The sequence below is a fragment of the Cherax quadricarinatus genome, chromosome 85 (genome assembly GCF_038502225.1).
Source record: "Cherax quadricarinatus isolate ZL_2023a chromosome 85, ASM3850222v1, whole genome shotgun sequence".
NCBI classification, from domain to species: Eukaryota; Metazoa; Arthropoda; class Malacostraca; order Decapoda; family Parastacidae; genus Cherax; species Cherax quadricarinatus.
This window is the reverse complement of record NC_091376.1, coordinates 7352321-7373621: the sequence shown is the minus strand read 5'-3', so window position 1 is coordinate 7373621 and position 21301 is coordinate 7352321. Positions and strand designations below refer to the sequence as shown.

Here is a 21301-nt window from a genome sequence, read left to right as displayed (position 1 = left end):
CAACATTCCCCGATGAAAAGCAGGGGCACCACGAGTACACCGAGAGACAACACAATAAGTGTCCAGGGCCCAAGACTGTTCAACTGCCTCCCAGCACACATAAGGGGGATTACCAATAGACCCCTGGCTGTCTTCAAGAAGGCACTGGACAGGTACTTAGTACCTGACCAACCGGGCTGTGGTTCATACGTCAGCTTGCACGTGGCCAGCAGTAGCAGCCTGGTTGATCAGACCCTGGTCTACCATGAGGCCTTGGTCTCAGACCGGGCCGCGAGAGCATTGACCTCCGAAACCCTCTCCAGGTAAAATTTCTGGGTGTCTGGAATAGATTAATTGTATTTACCTTATTGCTTATGGGAAATATTAATTCGGTTTTAGACCGACCTTCTGGAACGGATTAAGTACGAAAACCAAAGTTCCACTGTATTTATATTCAACTTACAACATTTTCAACTTAGGATGGATTCTTAAGTCGAGGAGCACATGAACTTATCTCAAGTTTAACAAGCTGCAAGGGTTACACAGGAATTTGATAGGGTTTTGTGGGACATATCATGAAAGACTGAGGAGAGGTATAATAATATCAACTTGGAAAGAGCTGTAAAAAGTTTTTTTTATCAGAGCATTCTTTTGAATCAGCAGAGTTTTAGTGCTTATACTACTTATAATAATTGAATTAACAATTTAAGTAATAAATGTTGGATACAGAAGGTGGTATATGTGGCTGATATATTTATGCACCCTGAAGAATTTAATGTTTCATTGCAAGGAATTAACATAACTAGTTCCCATGTTTAAAGTAAAACGAATGTAGTTCAACCAAACTCAAACTTTGGGGTGTTTCTATGAAATATCTTGATGCTTTCCAAATCTTAGGGACTATAAATGAATGAAGTTCTTCCCCTGTGAATATTTCTAAATTTTGCAGATACATCTTTCTGATTTGCACAGAATGACTAAGGAATACAGTGTTACCTCGGGATACGAACTTAATTCGTTCCATAAGGCTGTTCGAGTGCCGATACTGACCGAATTTGTTCCCATAAGGAATAATGTAAATTAAATTAATCCGTTTCAGACCCCCAAAAATACACTTACAAAAGTACTTACACAAAAACACTTACATAATTGTTCAAGTTTTGAGGTGTTCGTATCCCGAGGTACCACTGTACTTCGCCCTCCAACAGAAAAGTGAGACTGGGTTCAAAATAATTTTCATTCACGTGTAACTGTCTGAATTACCATTAAGAGAGAAGGAACAATTTAGGAGATATTTTGACTTAAGCCAATTTAAAAAAAATCACATTGAGCTTAATTTCTGAATTCAGATGTTAGAAGAGTATAATAAAGTTGCCACATGATCACTGAAGTATCTTACATTATTTTCATATCAAAAGTGCATCTCTGTAAAACAACCTTCTCTTTATATATGGCAATAAAAGACAATGTAAGCTAAATATAGAAAAAGTTCTCTGCTCACACATAAGAACTGCTGAACTTTTATCCAAGGAAAAGCAATCACATCCAAGTTATTGAACATTTATTAAACTATTACAATTACCCCATCAATAACTGTAAAATTAGCCATTTTTATTTTACACTGAAAAATTTAATAATGCAACAAAGCTATATAGGGGTGGTAAGGAAGAAAATACTCAAATAGCTCTGGATTTCTCTCTGAAGTGAATTTATTATCTTCTCTGAGGCTAAGGGTCCCCAATTAGCACTAGCTGTGGTACCTTCTTGTATGTTTTTATAAACAAGATATTTTCTTTCACTGGTAAATGGCTAAGCCTTTTTTATTTTTACCTCCTTGTACGTCAGATTACGTAAGGCCAGCAGTAACAGCCTGGGGTGATTAGACCCTGATCCACCACGAGGCCTGGTCTCAGACCAGGCCACGGGGACATTGCCCCCCCCCCAAACCCTCTCCAGGTATACTCCAGGTAATGTAGTGTAATGCAATTAAACCCAAAAAGAGGAACCACACTCACCATCATTCACTCAATCATCCTGCAAGAAGTTTGCTGACATCACAATTCAAATTACAACTGAAATACAACAACCTCATCCCTTCTTCAGAGTGCAGGCACTGTCCTTCCCACATCACCTAACTGGTTTCCCTGAATCCCTTCATAAATGTTACCTTACTCACATTCCAGCAGCATGTTTCTTAAAACTACTTTTCTCCATTCATTCTTATCTAATGGACTCACACAAGGGGCTGTGACTTGACCCCTGTAACCGCAACTAGGCGAGTACAATCCTGAAGCTTCTAAAACTCGCTCCTTTATTCCCCATACCTGTTGATGGGATGACCCTTACCTTCCACACCACTTGTACACTCTCTTTGTCACCATCCTCTCTAAATGTCACTTCTCTTGTCACCATCCTCTAAATGCTCAAACCACCTCAGCCCTCTGAATTATACCCTTGGTAACCCCACATCGTTTCTTTTTTATCTTCTACACCCTGACCCCTCTGCATTATATTCACATCATACACTGATCTCACTGCACCATTTAAAACCCATGCCTCACATCCATACAAGTGCTGGTACCATTATACTATGGTACATTCCCTATTTTTGCCTCCATAGATGGATGTCTTACCCCAGATGTCTCGCCACACCACTCACCCTTTTCCCTTCATCTATTCTATGGTTCACCTGTCAATAGTGTTACTGTTTACTTGTGTAGTATACTTAGATAATCCCAGCTACTTTATAGATAGGCTCCCTTGCTGGCTGTGACGTCATAAGATCCTCACACGAGTGGTAGCCCAGAGGTCCCGCCCTAAGTCACAGAGTTCCATGCTAGGCACAGATTAGACTCGACAGACAGGCCTGGGCTATCCTCAAGACTCTCTTAATTATACACCTCCAAGACATCTAACATAGTGTATTTCTTACTTCAATATCTCATGATGAACCCCCACGACACATCTTGTGTTTCACAGACCCACCTGCTGATGCTACTCCCAAATGTCTGAACACAACCACTTCCTCCAATCTGATATTTAATCTATCAATGAAATGTACACAAATGTACACGTATGCTGATATTTTGCATATTACGTAACGTAGCATAACTTTTTAACTTTTGTTCGAGGTTTCAGGAATTTGTTCTTTTAATTAAAGGTTCCACAATTTCAAAAGTTTTAAAAACTCTGGTGTAAGATAAATGGTTATAAAAAAAAAAAGACATCTATGAACTTTACATCAAAATGGGGCAATTGTTATTAACTTCCAAATATTCTAGTTAATAATTTTAGTTAAAAGACACACTAACTTACTTCCAATATAGATATTATCCTTAGTTTTTCGAAAAAAAAAAAAAATAATAATTAAAAAAAACATAAAGATTCAAAGTAGAAAACTTAAATACATTTATAATTTCTGCTAAATATAGGTTTACAGAACTAATATTTACAACATAAAAAAAAAGAAATCAAATACCTCAATAAATATGAAGGATAATAGAAGTCAAAGAGTGAAATTAAAACTTGTAAGCCACCGCCACATTCCATCGGTGAGTGACGGAGCACTGAGCTCCATGACCACTCCTGCAGTGCTCTATGACCCTTGTACGTTTAGCGCTTAATTTTGATTGTAATAATAATAGTCTGGCCACTCCTCTACACACCAGTCTTGCTAATGTCAATTACATTCATGGGAGGGAGGTTGCACTAAACCCATCGGGTCATACAGTGCCTTGGGGAATAGGAAGCAACGAGGTTCAGTCCAAGGAAGGGTTGGGTAGATCCATTTCATTGGACCAAAAGCAGTCGATGGCATCAAATAACCTCCTTGAGAGGTTTCCAACATCTAATTTTTACAAACAATATTAATAAAAAAAAAAAAATCAACATAAATACCCACAAAACTTTACCGACATCATGCTAATTAACATTATAATTGCAAAACTAAAAGCTGCATAAAACTACAATAATTATCGTGTAGAAATGTAACCACTGACAAGTTACACACTGATACGAATATTTTACATTTTTTTTTTTTTAACTTTTTTTTTTTTTTCAAAAGCATTCAGCTGTCCTCATACTAGGATCCTTAATATCTCTTAAACTAGGCTAATGGTAATTTAGTAAATAACATGGTGCAGATTTAAGACGATATGATATTCCATTGAAATTTGCAATCTGATTCCCCCAATTTTTTTAGTACTCCAGAAGGATATGATATCATCCAGTTTTTCAAAGAAATTGGCATCCACATAACCCAATAAAAACCTAAAAATGTTCTTAAGACTTAAGGTAGGATACAGTATTCAAAGTTGATATATAGAGGCATTCTCAATAACTGTGAAAGTGAAATCAATATCCCAGTCTGTTCAATAAAACTGGCAAATCAATATCCCAGTCTGTTCAATGAAACTGGCAAATCAATATCCCAGTCTGTTCAATAAAACTGGCAAATCAATATCCCAGTCTGTTCAATAAAACTGGCAAATCAATATCCCAGTCTGTTCAATGAAATTGGCAAATCAATATCCCAGTCTGTTCAATGAAACTGGCAAATCAATATCCCAGTCTGTTCAATAAAACTGGCAAATCAATATCCCAGTCTGTTCAATGAAACTGGCAAATCAATATCCCAGTCTGTTCAATGAAACTGGCAAATCAATATCCCAGTCTGTTCAATGAAACTGGCAAATCAATATCCCAGTCTGTTCAATAAAACTGGCAAATCAATATTCCAGTCTGTTCAATAAAACTGGCAAATCAATATCCCAGTCTGTTCAATAAAACTGGCAAATCAATATCCCAGTCTGTTCAATAAAACTGGCAAATCAATATCCCAGTCTGTTCAATAAAACTGGCAAATCAATATCCCAGTCTGTTCAATAAAACTGGCAAATCAATATCCCAGTCTGTTCAATAAAACTGGCAAACTGACACTAACAGAACCCAAAACTAACCTGAATCATTTTTGGGTTAAATACATCAGCACTGTTAATTGGAAGTCATTCAGAAGAGGCATTCTGGTTATGAAAAAAAAAATGCCACTTAATTTTTTGAAAAAAAAAAAAAGAAAATAAAAAAAAAATGGCAAATTGGAATTAATACAGCCCAATAACAGTGTGAATGTTCTGTCATGTAAGATACAATAGTATTGAAAGTTTGAAGCCAATCAGTAATTATTCTCAAGTTATAACATGGAAGCCAATATCTCAATTTGTTTCATAAATTTGGCAAATTGTACACAAATAAACCACACATAAGAGAAATAAATTTAATGACAATGTTTCAGTCCGACTTGGATCATTAACTAGTGTGACTAATTAATGGTCCAAGTCAGACCAAAACATCATGAAGCTTCTTTCTCCTATATGCAGGTTATTTGTGTATTGTTCCAGTCACAGTATTGTGCCTTTGTGTTCTGTCTTTGAAGACTGGCACCTACGCAGCCCATTAACATTTCAAACCTTCCTCTATAATACATCAGCATTGAAAGCTTGAAGCCGATCAGAAGAGACATTTTAGGGTTATCGCACAGAAACCTTGGAGGAAAAAATAAATTTGCCATCCACTACAACACTACTCAGTACGGTAAACAATAGTATAAACCTACAGGTGGTAATTTCGAGGGACAACCTTTATTGTACGAAATTTCAGCAACTGTGGGAGAGACGTAAAATAAAAGTTTTCCCTGGTAAAAGTGTTTTGAGATTACTACATCTAATCATACATTTCTGGTAAGACCTTGTTTGAGTTGCGGCACAATTCTTTTAAAGAATGAGAAAAAATTTTGAACAATGATTTGAATCTGCCACTTGTCCACTTTATTTTTTTAGCCTATTTTTGTGTCATCAGCAAACTGACTCATGTTGTTATATATTATCCTGTGTAGGTTGTTAATGAAGATTATAACCAAGGAGACTCTGGAATGTGATTTGTGACAGATCTTCATTTTGATTTTACATTTTATACTGTAAATTCTTTGCTGCCATCAGTCAGACATTGATCCATGAAAGAATTTTTCTCCAGTATCATGTGCTGCTACCTTCAACAGTATCCTATGTTAAAATATATTAAAAACCTTATTGTAAATAAGATAGACATCATTATACTCTATCCTGATCCACTGCCTCAAATACCTTAGTGAAAAAGTGTTCAGTAAGTTTGTTAGGCAAGAATGACCCTTTATGAATCTGTGTTGAGACTCTTTATCAAATTATTATTTTCATTAAGGTAACTTCAAATTGTAACTTTTATTATTGATTCTAGTAATTTTTCCACTATTGAGATCAGGCTGATTGGGTGTTAATTTGAAGGTTGGGCCCATCTCTCATCCTTTACATAGATATCATACTGGCCACTCAATATATCCCCCCCCAATATGACACCCATTTGTGTAGCACATTGAAGAAACCAGCTAACAATGATTTGCAAAGTTCCTCCTCGTACTCTTCAAGAACCCCCGAAAACAGTTCACCGCTTCCCGATGACTCATCCTGCTTCAAAGGGTCCACCCATTTGATTGAGAACCATGTCTTCAGCGACTGTGATCCCGCACAACCTGCCCTCATCAGGCCCCCACAAATAGCAATTTCTGGGATTTCACCTGCATCCTCCTGTGTGAAAACAGACAGGAAATAATTGTCAAAAATTGAACATTTCCCGGTCATCATGAGTAAGCTGTTCTGAGTTAGATACAAGTGGACCCATCCCTTACTTAATCCCTCTCATACACTTGGGAGAAACGTCTAGGTCTGGTCAGGTTTCCCAGCAATTCTCAGTTTCACATTCTTAGTGGGCCTCTCCCATCCCCCATGCTAATTTGAACACACAGGCCTATAAGACAACTCAATCTTCTGATGAGCTCATAAATGCCTCTTCTCTTACCCAAGAGATTTTAGTACCCTATTCATCTGTCTAGGGTCAGAATCTAACCTCCCTGGAAGACCATATGTGGTTTTGTCACCATGCATATTTTGTAAGAAGCCGCTGGCTATCCATCATATTACTGTTCGTCAGGTCTTTATCAAGACAATCCAACTCTCTATGCCTCAAATTTTAACATGTCCCTATCTGTCCTATCAAATCCTCTTGAATATCTTCTATAAAATATTCACGTCTTGCCCTTTTTTTCTCTCTCTCTCTCTCTGTCTCTCTCTCTCTCTCTCCTAATGTCAACAGGTTTATTTCTTTTAGTCTCTCCTCATAGCTCAATTCCCTCACTTCTGAGACTATCTTATAGCAATCTTCTCGAGTTCCTGAATATGCTGGACCTTTGTTTAAAGAATTCTAAAGTATTTTTCTTTGTTATGGTTCCTTAAGGCAGTTTTAAAATTTCCTAACCTGACATATACAGAAATGAAGTAGTGTATATGCAATTCTGTCAATCTATTTGTGTGATCTTAGGGTTGGTGGTGGAAAGTGCAAGTGGGAGTAGATGGGGCAGGAGCATGGAGGAAAGGGTATATTTGAAATGGAAAAGACAAAGTTACAAGAGAGAGAGAGATAAGAGTAAGGGGGTTGAGAAGGACCTGGATGGGAGGCAGACTAGGATGGTGGGGTGAAAGTAAGGGATAGAGGATGGGAGTCATTATGGCAAAGAGGAGAGGGATAAAGGAGATGTTATTGCTTATTACTCCTTGGAGTTATTTGTTGGTTCTTTCCTTACAAGTGTAATGTATCTTGCTCATCTGCTTTCTCTTTTTAACTCCTCCCACCTTGACTTTGCTGTTTTTCTCGGCTATGCTTGATCCTTTTTGTACCAATATCCTAATGATAGAGGTTCAGTTTCATGGTAAGGATGTAATGCCTCAATGCTGCTGAGACAAAACTTTAATTTCACTCCTTTGTACATCTCTCTCTGAGAAACAGCTCATTTTTTCAGCCTCAGTTATTACAATTAACAATACTTTTATCTCCTTAACATCTATCTGCACACTGAAATCACTGCATATGAAAGCAAGAGACTTCACAGATGGTGCAAAGTACCGCCAATAAAAAGCAGGGGCACGATGAATACATCAAGAGAACCCAGTAACTTTAAGAGGCTTCTGACTTCAATGCTGTCCCTTCATGCATGAGGGGAATTACCAACAAACCTCTGGCTGTCTTCAAGAGAAAACCTGAAAGTTCCTCAAACTGACTCCTAATTAGCCGGGCTGTGGTTTATAAGTTAGACTATGTGCAGCCAGCAGTAACAGCCTGGTCAATCAGACCTAGATCCACCAGGAGGCCTGGTCTGGGACCAGATTGTGAGGACACTGACCCCTGAAAACATCCTTCAGGTATACCTTTGCTTTTTTTTGCCCTGCTGTTCTAGGAGACTCAAAATTCTCAGATGTTTTTCTTTATTGTATGGTTGTCTCTCCATGGCATTTATAATAGCTTACTTCACTGTCTAGTGTATCACTTTTGCCACTGTCTCATTTGGTTTTAAGTCTGAAAGAGTCCACACCTTGAGGCCTGGTCTCAGACCAGGCCGTGGGGGCGTTGACCCCGAAACCCTCTCCAGGTAAACCTTCCTCTTCCCAGTTCTCCACTTTTGTTTCCCATTCCCAGAATGCTATAATCTTAATTTGTCTCTTAGCCTCTTCACTGTCCATCTCAGTATACACATCTCTCATTATCTGGTCCCTCCTCTTTTGTGTGTGGGGGGATGGGGGGAGGGGGCCATCCTATTTATGAAGATAAAATAGAAATAAATAATATGAATATTTTGCTTTGGTAACTCCCATATCAGTAGAGAGCACCGCATCACTGACTGCACGGTTAAGTGAAGACATTTAGCGTACAGTATCTAGTTTTCAAAAGTAAAATACATAATTTTGTTATCAATGCTTTGCCTGGTGTATATTCTTGAGTAGGTCAGGTAAACAAAACTACTCATTACAAACCAGACAATGGGTGGGGTGTGAACCCATGGCAAGCAAGTCCTAAAACTCCAGGTCAGTGCCATGGGTTCAAACTCCACTCATTCTGTGGTTTGTTTGCAATCGTGTTATTTATTGCGATTTCGTGAGTCTGCTCTTTACTTTGGTGCCTCAATCCTGCAGGCATGTGCATATGATATTCATGGTGAAAATGATTTTTCAGTTATACATCACTCAGAAATCGTCATTTTACTAATTCCCTTTTCTCTGATTTTTTGAGTATCTATGCCTGGCTTCTGCAATGAGTATGTTGTTAGAGTCATTATGTGAGTCAAGTGCCCTCGCTGATGACAAAATCAGTAATAATCAAAGTGTCAAGCTTAGTATCATATAAACAGGTATTACCACTAAACTGTTAAAGTTTTTGGTACTTAGCTACACAGCGTAGAACTAGAGAACCACAGTAGGCCAACTAGCCCATTCCAAGCAAAGCCTACACATTTATAGCTATCTAACTTATATAGCTACCCAAAGTAATGACTTCAAAGATGCTACTTAGCAGTTCTATTCTTCTAAACTATTTCTAAACTGCCCCACTTCCGTTTCCCATTCTTATATCTGACAGACAAGTATATAAATCAACACCAATGTAACATCCTTTGCTGATGACACTATAATCTTAATAAAAGTGACATCCATTGAACACAGTGAATCTTCAAAAGGATATAAATGAAGTCTTCCAGTGGGTCTCAGATGATAACATGATATTCAATGAGGACAAGTTTCAGTTGCTCCACTATGTAAGAACTGAGAAAATAAAGACCAAAACAGAGTACAGGACGAACTCAAATTATTCAACAGAGTAGAAGCTCCATGTTAGAGAAATGGAAGTAATGATGTCAAAGGATCACAACAATGTTGCTATTGCTACAGCAATGAATATGATGATACTCTTCAAGTCACTTGTTCTTGCCAAGCTAGAATACAGCTGTATGCTAACAGCTCCCTTCAAGACAAGCAAGATTACTGAGCTAGAAAAAGTACAAAGAAATTTCACTGCCTGTATACACTCAATCAAACTTTTAAACTACTGGGAATGCATGAAATCCCTTCAACAGTATTCCTATGAATGTAGGCAAGAAAGGCACACCATAATTGACACCTGGAAAATTCTGGAGGGAATGGTCCCAAATCTGCACATCAGAATCACTCCAGGTGAAAGCAAATGATTTGGCAGATGGTGCAAACTACTTTCAATAAAATGCAGGGGCTTGACAAATACCCTAAGAAAGAACTCGATGAATGTCAGAGGTCTCAGACTCTTCAATGCCCTCCCTCCATCCGTAAGGGGAATTACCAACAAACCTTTGATGTGTTTAAGAGGAAACTGGACAGCTTCTTCAAATCAGTTCCTGATCAACCAGGCTGTCATTCATATGTTGCACTGCATGCAGCTGCAGTATCAGACTGGTTAATCAAGCCTCAATCCACTGGGAGGCTTGGTCTGGGACCTGGCCCCCAGGGAGGTATTGACTCCTCAAAGCATCCATAAGGTATATCATTTCTAAATCAGAAATGATTCAAGCTGTATCCATTTCTACAAGTTATTTATAACACCATGTTTACATCCCCTTTATTTATTCTTCATATCATTTACGTAATGAACTCCCCCTTATTCTTTCAAATCTATATTCTTAAAATAGATATCTGAGTGATACACAAATTTAAATTTGTCATCCTACAATATGGTACGTAGACCATGTCTACTCTGAATCTAAACGAGGTTTTACTAACAATGTGTCGCACTGTAGCATAAGGTTTCAGCTTGATGTGAAAGCAGGATGCCTTCAAGTTTTTTTTTTTTCCAACACTTATGGACTTTTGCCTTAGATTTCTTGAAACCAAAACTCTGTACTGTATCTCTTCCTTATTTGATAAATTATGTGATATTTAGTTTACTGATGTTGAGGTTACTTTCTTTTTCCAGGATTAAAATCTTACATTTGTCTAAATTGAACTTTGCCACTCTTCCAACCACCACTAAAACTCGTCCAAATCATCCAGAAGCTCCGGACGTTCTCAGAATTCATTTATCGAACTATTTTATGCCATCAGTGAAGTTACTAAATTTGTACTTCTCTATAATTTAGTCGATTAATTACCAACCTTTTTGAGTACAAAGACCCCTTTTTAACCTTTAGCCTAATAGTTGTAATTTTAGGCTCCATTAAACGAGAAAATCAAGTGGTGGCCCACAAGTTTGGCATAACTTTCCTAGTCTCAAAACAGTTTCATAATAGAACATTCTTCCTTAAAAAAAAATTACTCTTTTTTTTTTCAATACGGTATTTAAGGTGGTGGAGCATGATGAACACTACAATGATATTTACCAGATCTTCAGTAAAATTATTGAGTTTTACATGGGAGACTAATAAAAAAATGAACAGCACAGTGTTGGAGGAGAAATTCACTAGTGGATTGAAGCAGGAATGAATGACAGGCAATAGTTAGCATAAATGAAGAAAAATCAGAATGGAGACCAGTCACACGTGACATTCCCCAGTGCTCAGTATTGTGTCCCTTGAACTTAACAATGTATATTATCTACCTAGAAGAAAGAAAAACAAAGTTGGCAATAACACACACAAGAAAAATAAATCCAGAGGACATCAGGGAGCTTCAGGATGATTTGGATAGGTCAGAAAAGCGAGATACTTAAGAACAGAGCAGTACAGTGGGCCTACTGGTCTATGCTAGGCAGGTCCTACGGATACAGTTCAATGTGGGTAAGTCTTACTCCAGGACTACAAAGGGCTGGTAAGTATGAGATACCAGCACAATGATAGATGCAAATGTGGTTAAATGGCGATTTTAATGCTGACATTTCACACATACAGTTAGCTTTACCATCTCACAAATAAAATTCCAGGAGAGACAAGATAAGTGTATAAATATTAGCAAGTTGAGGTGAGGTGGAAAGTTAAAAAGAGGTGCATGTCAGATCACAATGGTTCCCAAACCCCCTAAGATATTCTAGCCATAATTCTGCTAAGTCAGTATTCCAGTTAAGGTGTTAGTAATACTGATAGGTGCTGATTCAAGGCACCTACTCTTCTGAAATTCATTCTCTTTAGCAATTATGCAAAATTTCCAACCACAGATCTTCCTTCTCTATCACAGCACATGCTTACCTAGAAGAGAATGCTGATGACCTCAACATCTCCACCAAAGAGACTTCTTTGTCAAGCTGGAATTTTAGGTACTGTACCATGCTATGGGATAACATGACTGGAAGTTACACAGAAATATGCAGCAGGATCACCACATCCAACATGCTGAGTAAACTCAAACTTACACACAAAATTCACCTCTTTTGCAAGAACAACTGAAAACTAGGTAGATATGACATCACACAAAACCTGTCTAATGGCCACCTCTCTATCACCAAAACTTACGTATTCAGCTTGGGCCTTGACCCCTCATGCTAACAATTGGTTTTGATTACAATAATCAGCCTAGGCCTCAAATCTGTGGTAGATGTACCCAAAGCACAAAATGATCTAGTCACCAAAAACTACAGATATAGTGAAATGGACTTCCAGAAAGGTTATCCTCAGGCAACCCATCCTCCTAGAAACCATGTCACACTTTCACATAGGGTTTGTAGCCTATTTCTAAATTAGAATGGGTTAGGTTACATTAAAAAGGAAAATCCATAAGTATAAGATAAAAAATCAAAACAAAAAGTTTGCCATGCAAACAGAAAATAAGCACCCACTGTGTGTGGCTTATGTAAAAGTCATATTTCAGCTGTTTAAGGCTCCATCAATAGCCACCCATTTGACTGTTTTTACAACAGTGCCATGCTGTGGTTAAGAGGGCAGGCTGCCTCAGGGGTATCATCATCATCTCTGCCCTCTCCGTAACAACCTCGGAAAGCATTTGACAAAGACATGGACACTGCCACTACTGTCAATGAAATAATCAACTGCAAATAAAAAATGCTAAATCTCCTCAATGACTGAGACACCTATTAATCACTTACACCAGCAAAAGTAGACATCCTCACAAAGACTTTCCTCCACAAAACCTGACAAATCTTGAAGCACTCAGAACAGTAGAGAGAAGCTACTTCTCTCGCTGGGTCACCATCTGGAAATGACCCGGGGCAGGACATGTTCCGGCAAATTATTCAAGTTCAAGCTACTTCCTCCAACCCCAAACTACAGTAAGAATTACAAAGACTGATTCCCTCAGGAAGAGGCAGCACTTGTCACAAGCTAGCAGCCATTCTAGCTAAACACCTCTCCAAGCTTTTAGGCACCATCAGTTTTGCCCATCTTAAAGAGTTATCAACAGTATTTGGGACATAAACATAACTGGAATTAATTTTAGGAGCATAACTCCCCTCTTCACCAAGGTAACCATTTCTCAAGTTATAGATATCACACACCAAAAGAAAAAAAAAAAAACTGATGACTCTCTTGATATATCTATCTTATCACAATTTTGTGGAACTCTTGGATCTCTTAAGTAGGTCTCGCTGTATAGCCCTTGTGGCTTAGCGCTTCTTTTTGATTATAATAATAATTAAGTAGGTCTCAATAGTTACTCCTCTCATGCTTCCTCCTCCTTTCAATAGACCTTCGGCTAACCAATGGAATCCCCATTAAACACAATCGTGGTGAACCTCTTATGGAGCCTCTCGAACCTGAACATTTTCCAACTATCATTCCTTCATTTATCTCTTGGCTTTGCTATATTGACAGCATTCTCATCAATACAACTAGATCTGACTTCTCTGATCTCCAAAGGAAGATCATTCAGGCTGAACCTTCCAGCCAGGACTCCAAAAATACAATCTTCCCTTCCTTTTGATATTCTCCTCTGCAAGTTCAACAACAATCTTTGCCTTAAGGTCTATCCATAAACCTACTTTTCAACAATTCACTCCACCTCTACTTACACCATGACATCAGGACTAAATGTGTTTGTTGTTCTTGTAGTTTCTTCACCATCAGAGCTCACTGTATCTGCATTGGCGAATTTCTTGATGAGGCATGCTCTCTCCTCGAACACATTTTCACCAAGCTACGCTACCCTCATTATTTCATCAAGGACTGTAGATGATGTGCCTTGAATTCCCCAAGACCCAATACCACCAATAAGATGCACATAACTCACTCCAACAACGCTGCTGCTAAAGAGTGACTTTCTTCAACAACAAACTCAACACAGACACCAATGCCTCCACGACCATTCAGGAGATTGTCAGAAAGAAACATCCTCAGCATAACAAGGTTACTACAGGGTTATACACAAGAAACATACAGGGATATACATTATTCCTTGGAACAACTGTTACTAAATCTATATAATTGAGACAACTAGGGACCTACAGAGTCACATTTCAGAACACCAATATGCCAACAGGAAGTACAACCAAAACAACGCTTGTGCAGTCCACCAAAATCCCCACAATCATCTGATGAACTGGAACAGTACATTATTAACAACTACAGAGGAAGTGTTTTGAATCAGCACTCAACAATAATTCTAAGAATTTCAACCATAATAATATAGCAGCTTTTGTATCTTAACAGAACCTCTTGACAGAAAATTCTTAGGATGTTTGGAAACCACTGTGACTTGACATGCACCTCTCTTATTCTTCACCTCACCTCAACTTGTCATTAAGTGTCCACCTTCTTCCAGGTTATCTGTTTTTGCCTTGATAAAGCCCACTGTGTGGGAGAAATATTGTCAGTAAAGTTAAGTAACTGTGTTTGTGTTTATCACTTGGAACACAAATTAACTGCAGAACTTATGAATATAAATATATAGAATTTACTGAAACCCAATGTTAAGGAAGACTTGTATGTTCTGCTTAGCAGACGTCAAAAGCCAGGCAACAGTGCTCAATAAGCTTAAATGCTTAGATTTGTCAAGTATATTATTAAATTTATGGAGGTAACACAGAACCCATAAGGTATGGGAGGTAATAGGTTTTATCCAAGGAAAATTAAGGTAGCTTCAGTTCTCTACATGAAGAACGCTTCAGCAACTTGAAGGAACCCCATTCCCTTGAAAGATGTGTTAAGTGTTAATAATAGTATTTGCAGTGTTATACTACAAATCTATAAATCTGGGTAAGGCCTCATTTAGATGATCTGGCTCAGTTTTGGTCTCCTTAATAAAGAATGGATATAAATATGTTGGAAAACTGAGAAGGATGACAAAAACTAATTCTGTCTCAGGAATCATTCTTACGAAGACACATCTGAGCTCTCTAAACGTATTCTCTCTTGAAAGTTGTGGAATAGGATATAAATAATGTGCTAAAAATATTTAGCGAGACAACTTGGAATACTGGATTCAAGCTGCACAAATTCAAATTTAGAAATGATATAGAATAAACATAGTTATGACGATAGAGTTGCAAATGAGTGGAAGAGAGTGCCAAGTAGTGTCACTGAAGCTAGAACCTTGAATAGCTTTGAAAGGGCAGATATACGAGTAGAAATCGATTGGTGTGACTATAACATGCCTAGCATGAACCAGTAGGCCTACTGTAATCCACCTTTCTTCTCATGAATAGCAAGATAGGCGTGAAGTAGGTGGAAGGAGGGAGAAAGGTGTACTCACCGGAGGAGTAATGTGAGGTGGCGTTGGAAGGCATAAGTCCTAAGAGCTCCGGGGTGACGGTCATACGTTGCCCGCTAGAATCCGTGCCGTCAGAGGTGAGGTGGTGCGGATCCCCTTCGTTCTTAGTGTAGGGACCGTAGCCGGTGTTATAGTCGGCTGCGTGGGACGTACCCGCACCATCGTCTGACGGAGACAAACCCGGCAGCACGTGCGGGGGCAGGGCCGTCTCTGATAAACCATAGAGGAGAGGAGACAAAGAGTCAGAACTTGAGTTATCTGAGAGTTCAGGGAAAAGCCGGGGTTCTTAATTCCCTTGCCATGAGCACCATTAGTGCCGAGGATGTCAGCATAAGCCACCGCTTACCAATAGCATACTAAACTATGACCCTAGACCAAACACTATCATCTGCGGGAAAGAACGAAAGCAGTTTCTTGTTAAAAGCCCTGGCCATAGCTGACCACGAATTCTCTGAAAAAAGGCAAGCATCCTGGAAGAAGTAATTTAATCATAAGAATATTCTTATTTAGTCATGAAAATGGCACCAAAAAAGCTGAGACATATGTCATGTTTCATTACTATAACTGAGGTTTAATTTACAGCAACGCAGTGGGAGAGGTTCACGTCGCCTGGGTGGGGGGTGGCAAACTACGGAGGTTGCATTTGCAACCCAAACTACCTTCACACAAGAGACGGGGGCTGACGCTACCCATGCAGTAGTCAGCAGCAGCAACGTTACATGCTCAGGGCCATGCACAACCTGGTTCCTCACCTGATCCACAACACCAGAAGAGCAGGGGCAACACTCGCTGCCTAAACACAACATACACAGGCTATGGACGGATGAGAGAGAGGCAGGAAGGTCTGGGACTTACAACTCTGGTGGTCAACACAGCGTCACATACACAGCATCTAAATGGAATACTGTCAACAAGTGAGGAAAAGACATACGTTGCAGGACACTTTTTATTGGGACATCACGCTTTACCAAGACTTGATAAAGCTCTACACGCTGTCCCCATAAAAACTTCTGCAACCTGTCTTTTCTTCCCATCAAATGCACTACCATGGCAAGGACTCACTTGAGCGCATTCGTGTGTCCACATACACATATCCAAAGCCTCGCTTATGGTGTGCTTTTGAACATAAGAAAACGCTCAGAATTTCCCATTCTTTTCTCAATGTACTATTAGTTTGGGCACACTACAATCTAATATGATGATGGCTTTACAGACATTCACGAACATCCAAACACGCGTCAACATTACGGAGCCATCTACGAGTGAAAAGTGAAGGGAGTCTAGCAGTGGAAGCGTCAAAAGGCGTGTTCAGCATGGTACAAGACAAACATTCGAGCCCATGTGTATAGGCAAGACAGCACACTATGAAGGACTGATATCTACTTAAGAGTTTCCTAAATCTTTTCTGTTAGGTTTCCTGTATTGGTGCATCTCCCTATGATCTCTAGAAGTGTCTGAGGTCTAGGTTCATGTGTGTCTAATGTCTAGGTTCATGTGTCTGAGGTGTAGGTTCATGTGTGTCTGATGTCTAGGTTCGTGTGTCAGAGGTCTAGGTTCATGTGTGTCTGATGTCTAGGTTCATGTGTCTGAGGTCTAGGTTCATGTGTGTCTGAGGTCTAGGTTCATGTGTGTCTGAGGTCTAGGTTCATGTGTGTCTGAGGTCTAGGTCCATGCGTGTCTGAGGCCTAGGTTCATGTGTGTCTGAGGTCTGGCTTCATGTGTCTGAGTTCTGGCTTAATTAATGTGTGAGGTAATAAGTCTTACCTTCATAACCAGCAAGGAGTAACAATGAACAAGGTTGTAAGAAGACAGGTTTGACCCGAGACCAAACACTTCAGCAAGGTGCACACTAAATACTAGCACACTAAATACTAGCAACTAGTGTTTACATTACTGGTGTTACTGAAATACACACTGGGTGTTGTAGTACAAAACAAGACACTCATAGGTCAATTTTAGTTCAAGTTACTGAGAAAAAGAGATAGGCAGGGAAGGGTAAAAGTCAATGAAGAAGGGTTGTAAAGTTCAAGGTTACTCAGTTGGAAGAGAAACAATACTCGCAAGAACACTAAGATCAGTTTGTGTTTATCATATGTTAGAGTCACGTCATGAACTTCAGAACAGAGTACTGGCTCATGTCTGGCACGTTCACATCATGCCCAAACATTCTCACTCATGCACCCATCACCCTGGTGGGTTTAGCGCTTAGTGTTACAATAATAATCATGCACCTGTCTAACCTACTTTAAAGCTACCCAGAATATTTGTTTCAATGAAGCTACTTGGCAGTTTCTCTCATCCATCACTAAAGTATAATAACCTATGTGACAGAAAGATATCTTATTAACGAAAATAAGATACCAGATATAATAAGCAAATTTCCTAAATTTATTTGTAACAGATAAGTGAAATCCAAATGTACTCCTGTTAACCCTTTTGGGGCCCAGTTCCTAGGTCTTTTGTGTATCCATATGTTCTTGCGCTGCCTTCCACAGGATGGATATAAAGTGTACAATAAACTAACCACTTCGATGGTAAAATCTAAAAGAAATCTAATCGCTAAAGCGATGTTTTTTATGTTTATTCTAAACATGAATTTACCACACTCGTCCATCGTTGCGAGTTTTCAACTTATCGTGTATTATCAACAATAACCAGGACAGAATTCGGAATACTAGATTCAAGATGGATAAATTCAGATTCAGGAAGGTTATAGGAAAACACAGGTTTAGCAACAGAGCTGCACAGGAGTGGAACAAACTGCCAAGTAGCGACTCTGGAGACTACATTACACATCTTCACATTACCTTGAAGCACATAAATGGTGGTGTTAGAATGTAAAAACTCACTCATGTTTTCTGAGGCTGTAAATGTTTACCAACTAACATAAGCTTAATAAAATAGGTCACTAGTTACTAAAACAAAACGATAATGAGTCAGAGGTCACTTGTTAAAAGTCACTAAGAGTAAGCCGTGGTTCTTAAGGCAATCTCTCACAGCATAGGTTGCAGGCCAACCTAGATGATGATATAAAGGTGCACAGAAGTTCTTTAAGGTTAGTTGTAAGGTCACCAAGTCTGCTTGTCACAAAGGTCACAGGTCATGAAGGCGAGCAAAAGTTCATTAACGAGTATCGAGTCACCTAGATAAGTCACTGGTCGTCAACATTAGTGAAACCTTATAGTACATTATTTGTCAAATTAGTGGTTAAGTTATCTAACAAGTTTAGAAGCCAAAGTGGAAGTCAAACTGGAAGCCTACCTGGAAGTTTAGAAGCCAAACTGAAGGTTTAGAAGCAAAACTGGAAATTTAGAAGTCAAACTGGAAGACTGGAAGGCAAAGCCAAACTGGAAGACTGAAAGTCAAACTGGAAGACCGGAAGTCAAACTGGAAGAGTGGAAGTTAAACTGGAAGATTGGAAGTCGAACTGGAAAACTGGAAGTCAAACTGGAAGATTGGAAGCCTACCTAGAAGTTTGGAAGTTTAGAAGCCAAAATAGAAGCTTAGAAGTCAAACTGGAAGTTTAGAGGCCACACTGGAAATTTAGAAACCGAAATTAAAGTTTAAAAGCCAAAATGGAAGTGTATTAGTTAAACCGGGAATGTGTGTAAGTCAAACTGGAAGTTCAGAAGTCAAACTGAAAGTGTAGAAGTCAAGCTGGAAGTTCAGAAGTCAAACTGGAAAGTGTAGAAGTCAAACTGTAAAGTGAAGAAGTCAAACTGGAAAGTGTAGAGGTCAAACTGGAAAGTGTAGAGGTCAAACTGGAAAGTGTATAAGTCAAACTGGAAAATGTAGAAGTCAGACTGTAGGTATTAAGTGTGGTTCACGAAGACAGAAACAAGAAGGGAGTAAGTTGACTGAGGTGGTGAAAAAGACATGTTGGCAGATAAACCTTCCTTGCAACGTTTCGCTTAGGGCTGAACTTTCACCTAATCATCCTGGAGAAAAGTATCCTTGACGTTTCGTCCTGGACGAAACATCATTACAAAGGTTTCTCTGGGTTGAGTGTCCTCAGTGATCAACGTATGTCAAGACTCTGGAGGCTTTAAGAGATTGGTGTTGATTATGATATTAATCAATGTATGTACAGTTAAGAGTGTTGAAAACTGTATAAAACACTGACTTGGTGAAGATTATGAGCGCCTAAGTTTCCCTGTCTCCTGATATCGTGTTTATTTTTTCCACTATAATCTACCTTATTCATAATTACCATCACATTTGTTTCATCTTCTTTCGTAAGGTGAAGTCCAGGATCTTTCCTTAATTCATGGTAGAACTTAACAAATCTTTGATGACAACTGTGTTGTAGCTTTGCTCTGACCTCTGCAACACAATCGCAACACAATTGCAACCTTTAATGACAATTGTGTTGTAGAGGCCAGAGCAAAGCTCACACCTCTGTAACACACTCATCAAAGATTTTTTAAGTTATACCATGAATTAAGGAAAGATCCTGGACTTCACCTTACGAAAGAAGATGAACTAAATGTGATAGTAATTATGAATAAGGTAGATTATAGTGTAAAAATAACATCTGAAAACAGAGGGGACTGACGTGCCCTGTAAGACACTGCTGCTTCTATATTTGACTGAAGAAGCCTACTGTTGAGGCCAAACACTTCATTAATAGTGTTGCAGGTGTGTCTTAATCTTCACAGTTAAGAGTCAGGAAAGGTAAAGCCACATAAAGCGGATGAGTATACTACACATAAGAACCCTGCTGAAGAGGGCCTCAGAATGATGACGAAATATACAGTACATTCAAGTTTCTTATAAACCTACTGTTTATAGTGCGATTTTTTCTGCAATTGCAAAATTGCATCTGTCGAGTATTACTTTTGTTGATAATGGTATAAAATACCGACAAGTTGAAGATAAAGACACATGTACAACAGTTGGGCATCTTTATTGTTGAAACATTTCACCTACACAGTAGACTTCTTCAGTCAAATACAACGAGATCTTCCACCTCACCTTACACAATATTTAAGACTCTGTTCTCATGCTTCAGCTTCATATTGTTCCAGACCATGAAGCTGAATTCTTCTCCAGGCTGAGGGACTGACCATCTTGTTCCAGACCATGGAGCTGAACTGTTCTCCAGGCTGAGAGACTGATCACCTTGTTCCAGACCATGGAGCTGAACTGTTCTCCAGGTTGATAGACTGATCACCTTGTTCCAGACCATGGAGCTGAACTGTTCTCCAGGCTGAGGGACTGACCATCTTGTTCCAGACCATGGAGCTGAACTGTTCTCCAGGTTGAGAGACTGATCACCTTGTTCCAGACCATGAAGCTGAACTGTTCTCCAGGCTGAGGGACTGACCATCTTGTTCCAGACCATGGAGCTGAACTGTTCTCCAGGTTGAGAGACTGATCACCTTGTTCCAGACCATGAAGCTGAACTGTTCTCCAGGCTGAGGGACTGACCATCTTGTTCCAGACCATGGAGCTGAACTGTTCTCCAGGTTGAGAGACTGATCACCTTGTTCCAGACCATGGAGCTGAACTGTTCTCCAGGCTGAGGGACTGACCACCTCATATACTTTTTCTCCAAGGTTGATGGACTGATTACATTATCTTTATTTCATTACTACTGCTGCCTCTGTATATGACTGAAGAAGTCTACTGTGTAGGTGAAACGCTTTATCAATAAAGCTACCCAACTGCTGTACATATATCTGAATCTGCCTATGTATGTCTCAGCAACATATATAGGCAGGCTCCCTGGCCACTGTCGAAAAATTGAATAGCATTTATTAGGAAGGATTGTTCACGTGTGTTCAACTGTG

At 39.1% G+C, this 21301-nt stretch overlaps 1 protein-coding gene across 4 annotated transcripts in view; it reads right to left on the bottom strand.

The window, feature by feature from the left end:
- The window catches only part of LOC128703294 (protein bric-a-brac 1), a 379783-nt gene that overhangs the window by 101415 nt on the left and 257067 nt on the right, over positions 1–21301 (bottom strand). For 3 of the 4 annotated variants that reach the window (XM_070103316.1, XM_070103315.1, XM_070103318.1), the window contains one exon: positions 15492–15719. The exons of the other annotated variant lie outside the window; for it this stretch is intronic. In XM_070103316.1, the coding sequence (XP_069959417.1) occupies positions 15492–15719 (228 nt within the window). The remainder of the gene's footprint in view (positions 1–15491; positions 15720–21301) is intronic. 4 annotated transcript variants of the gene reach the window in all.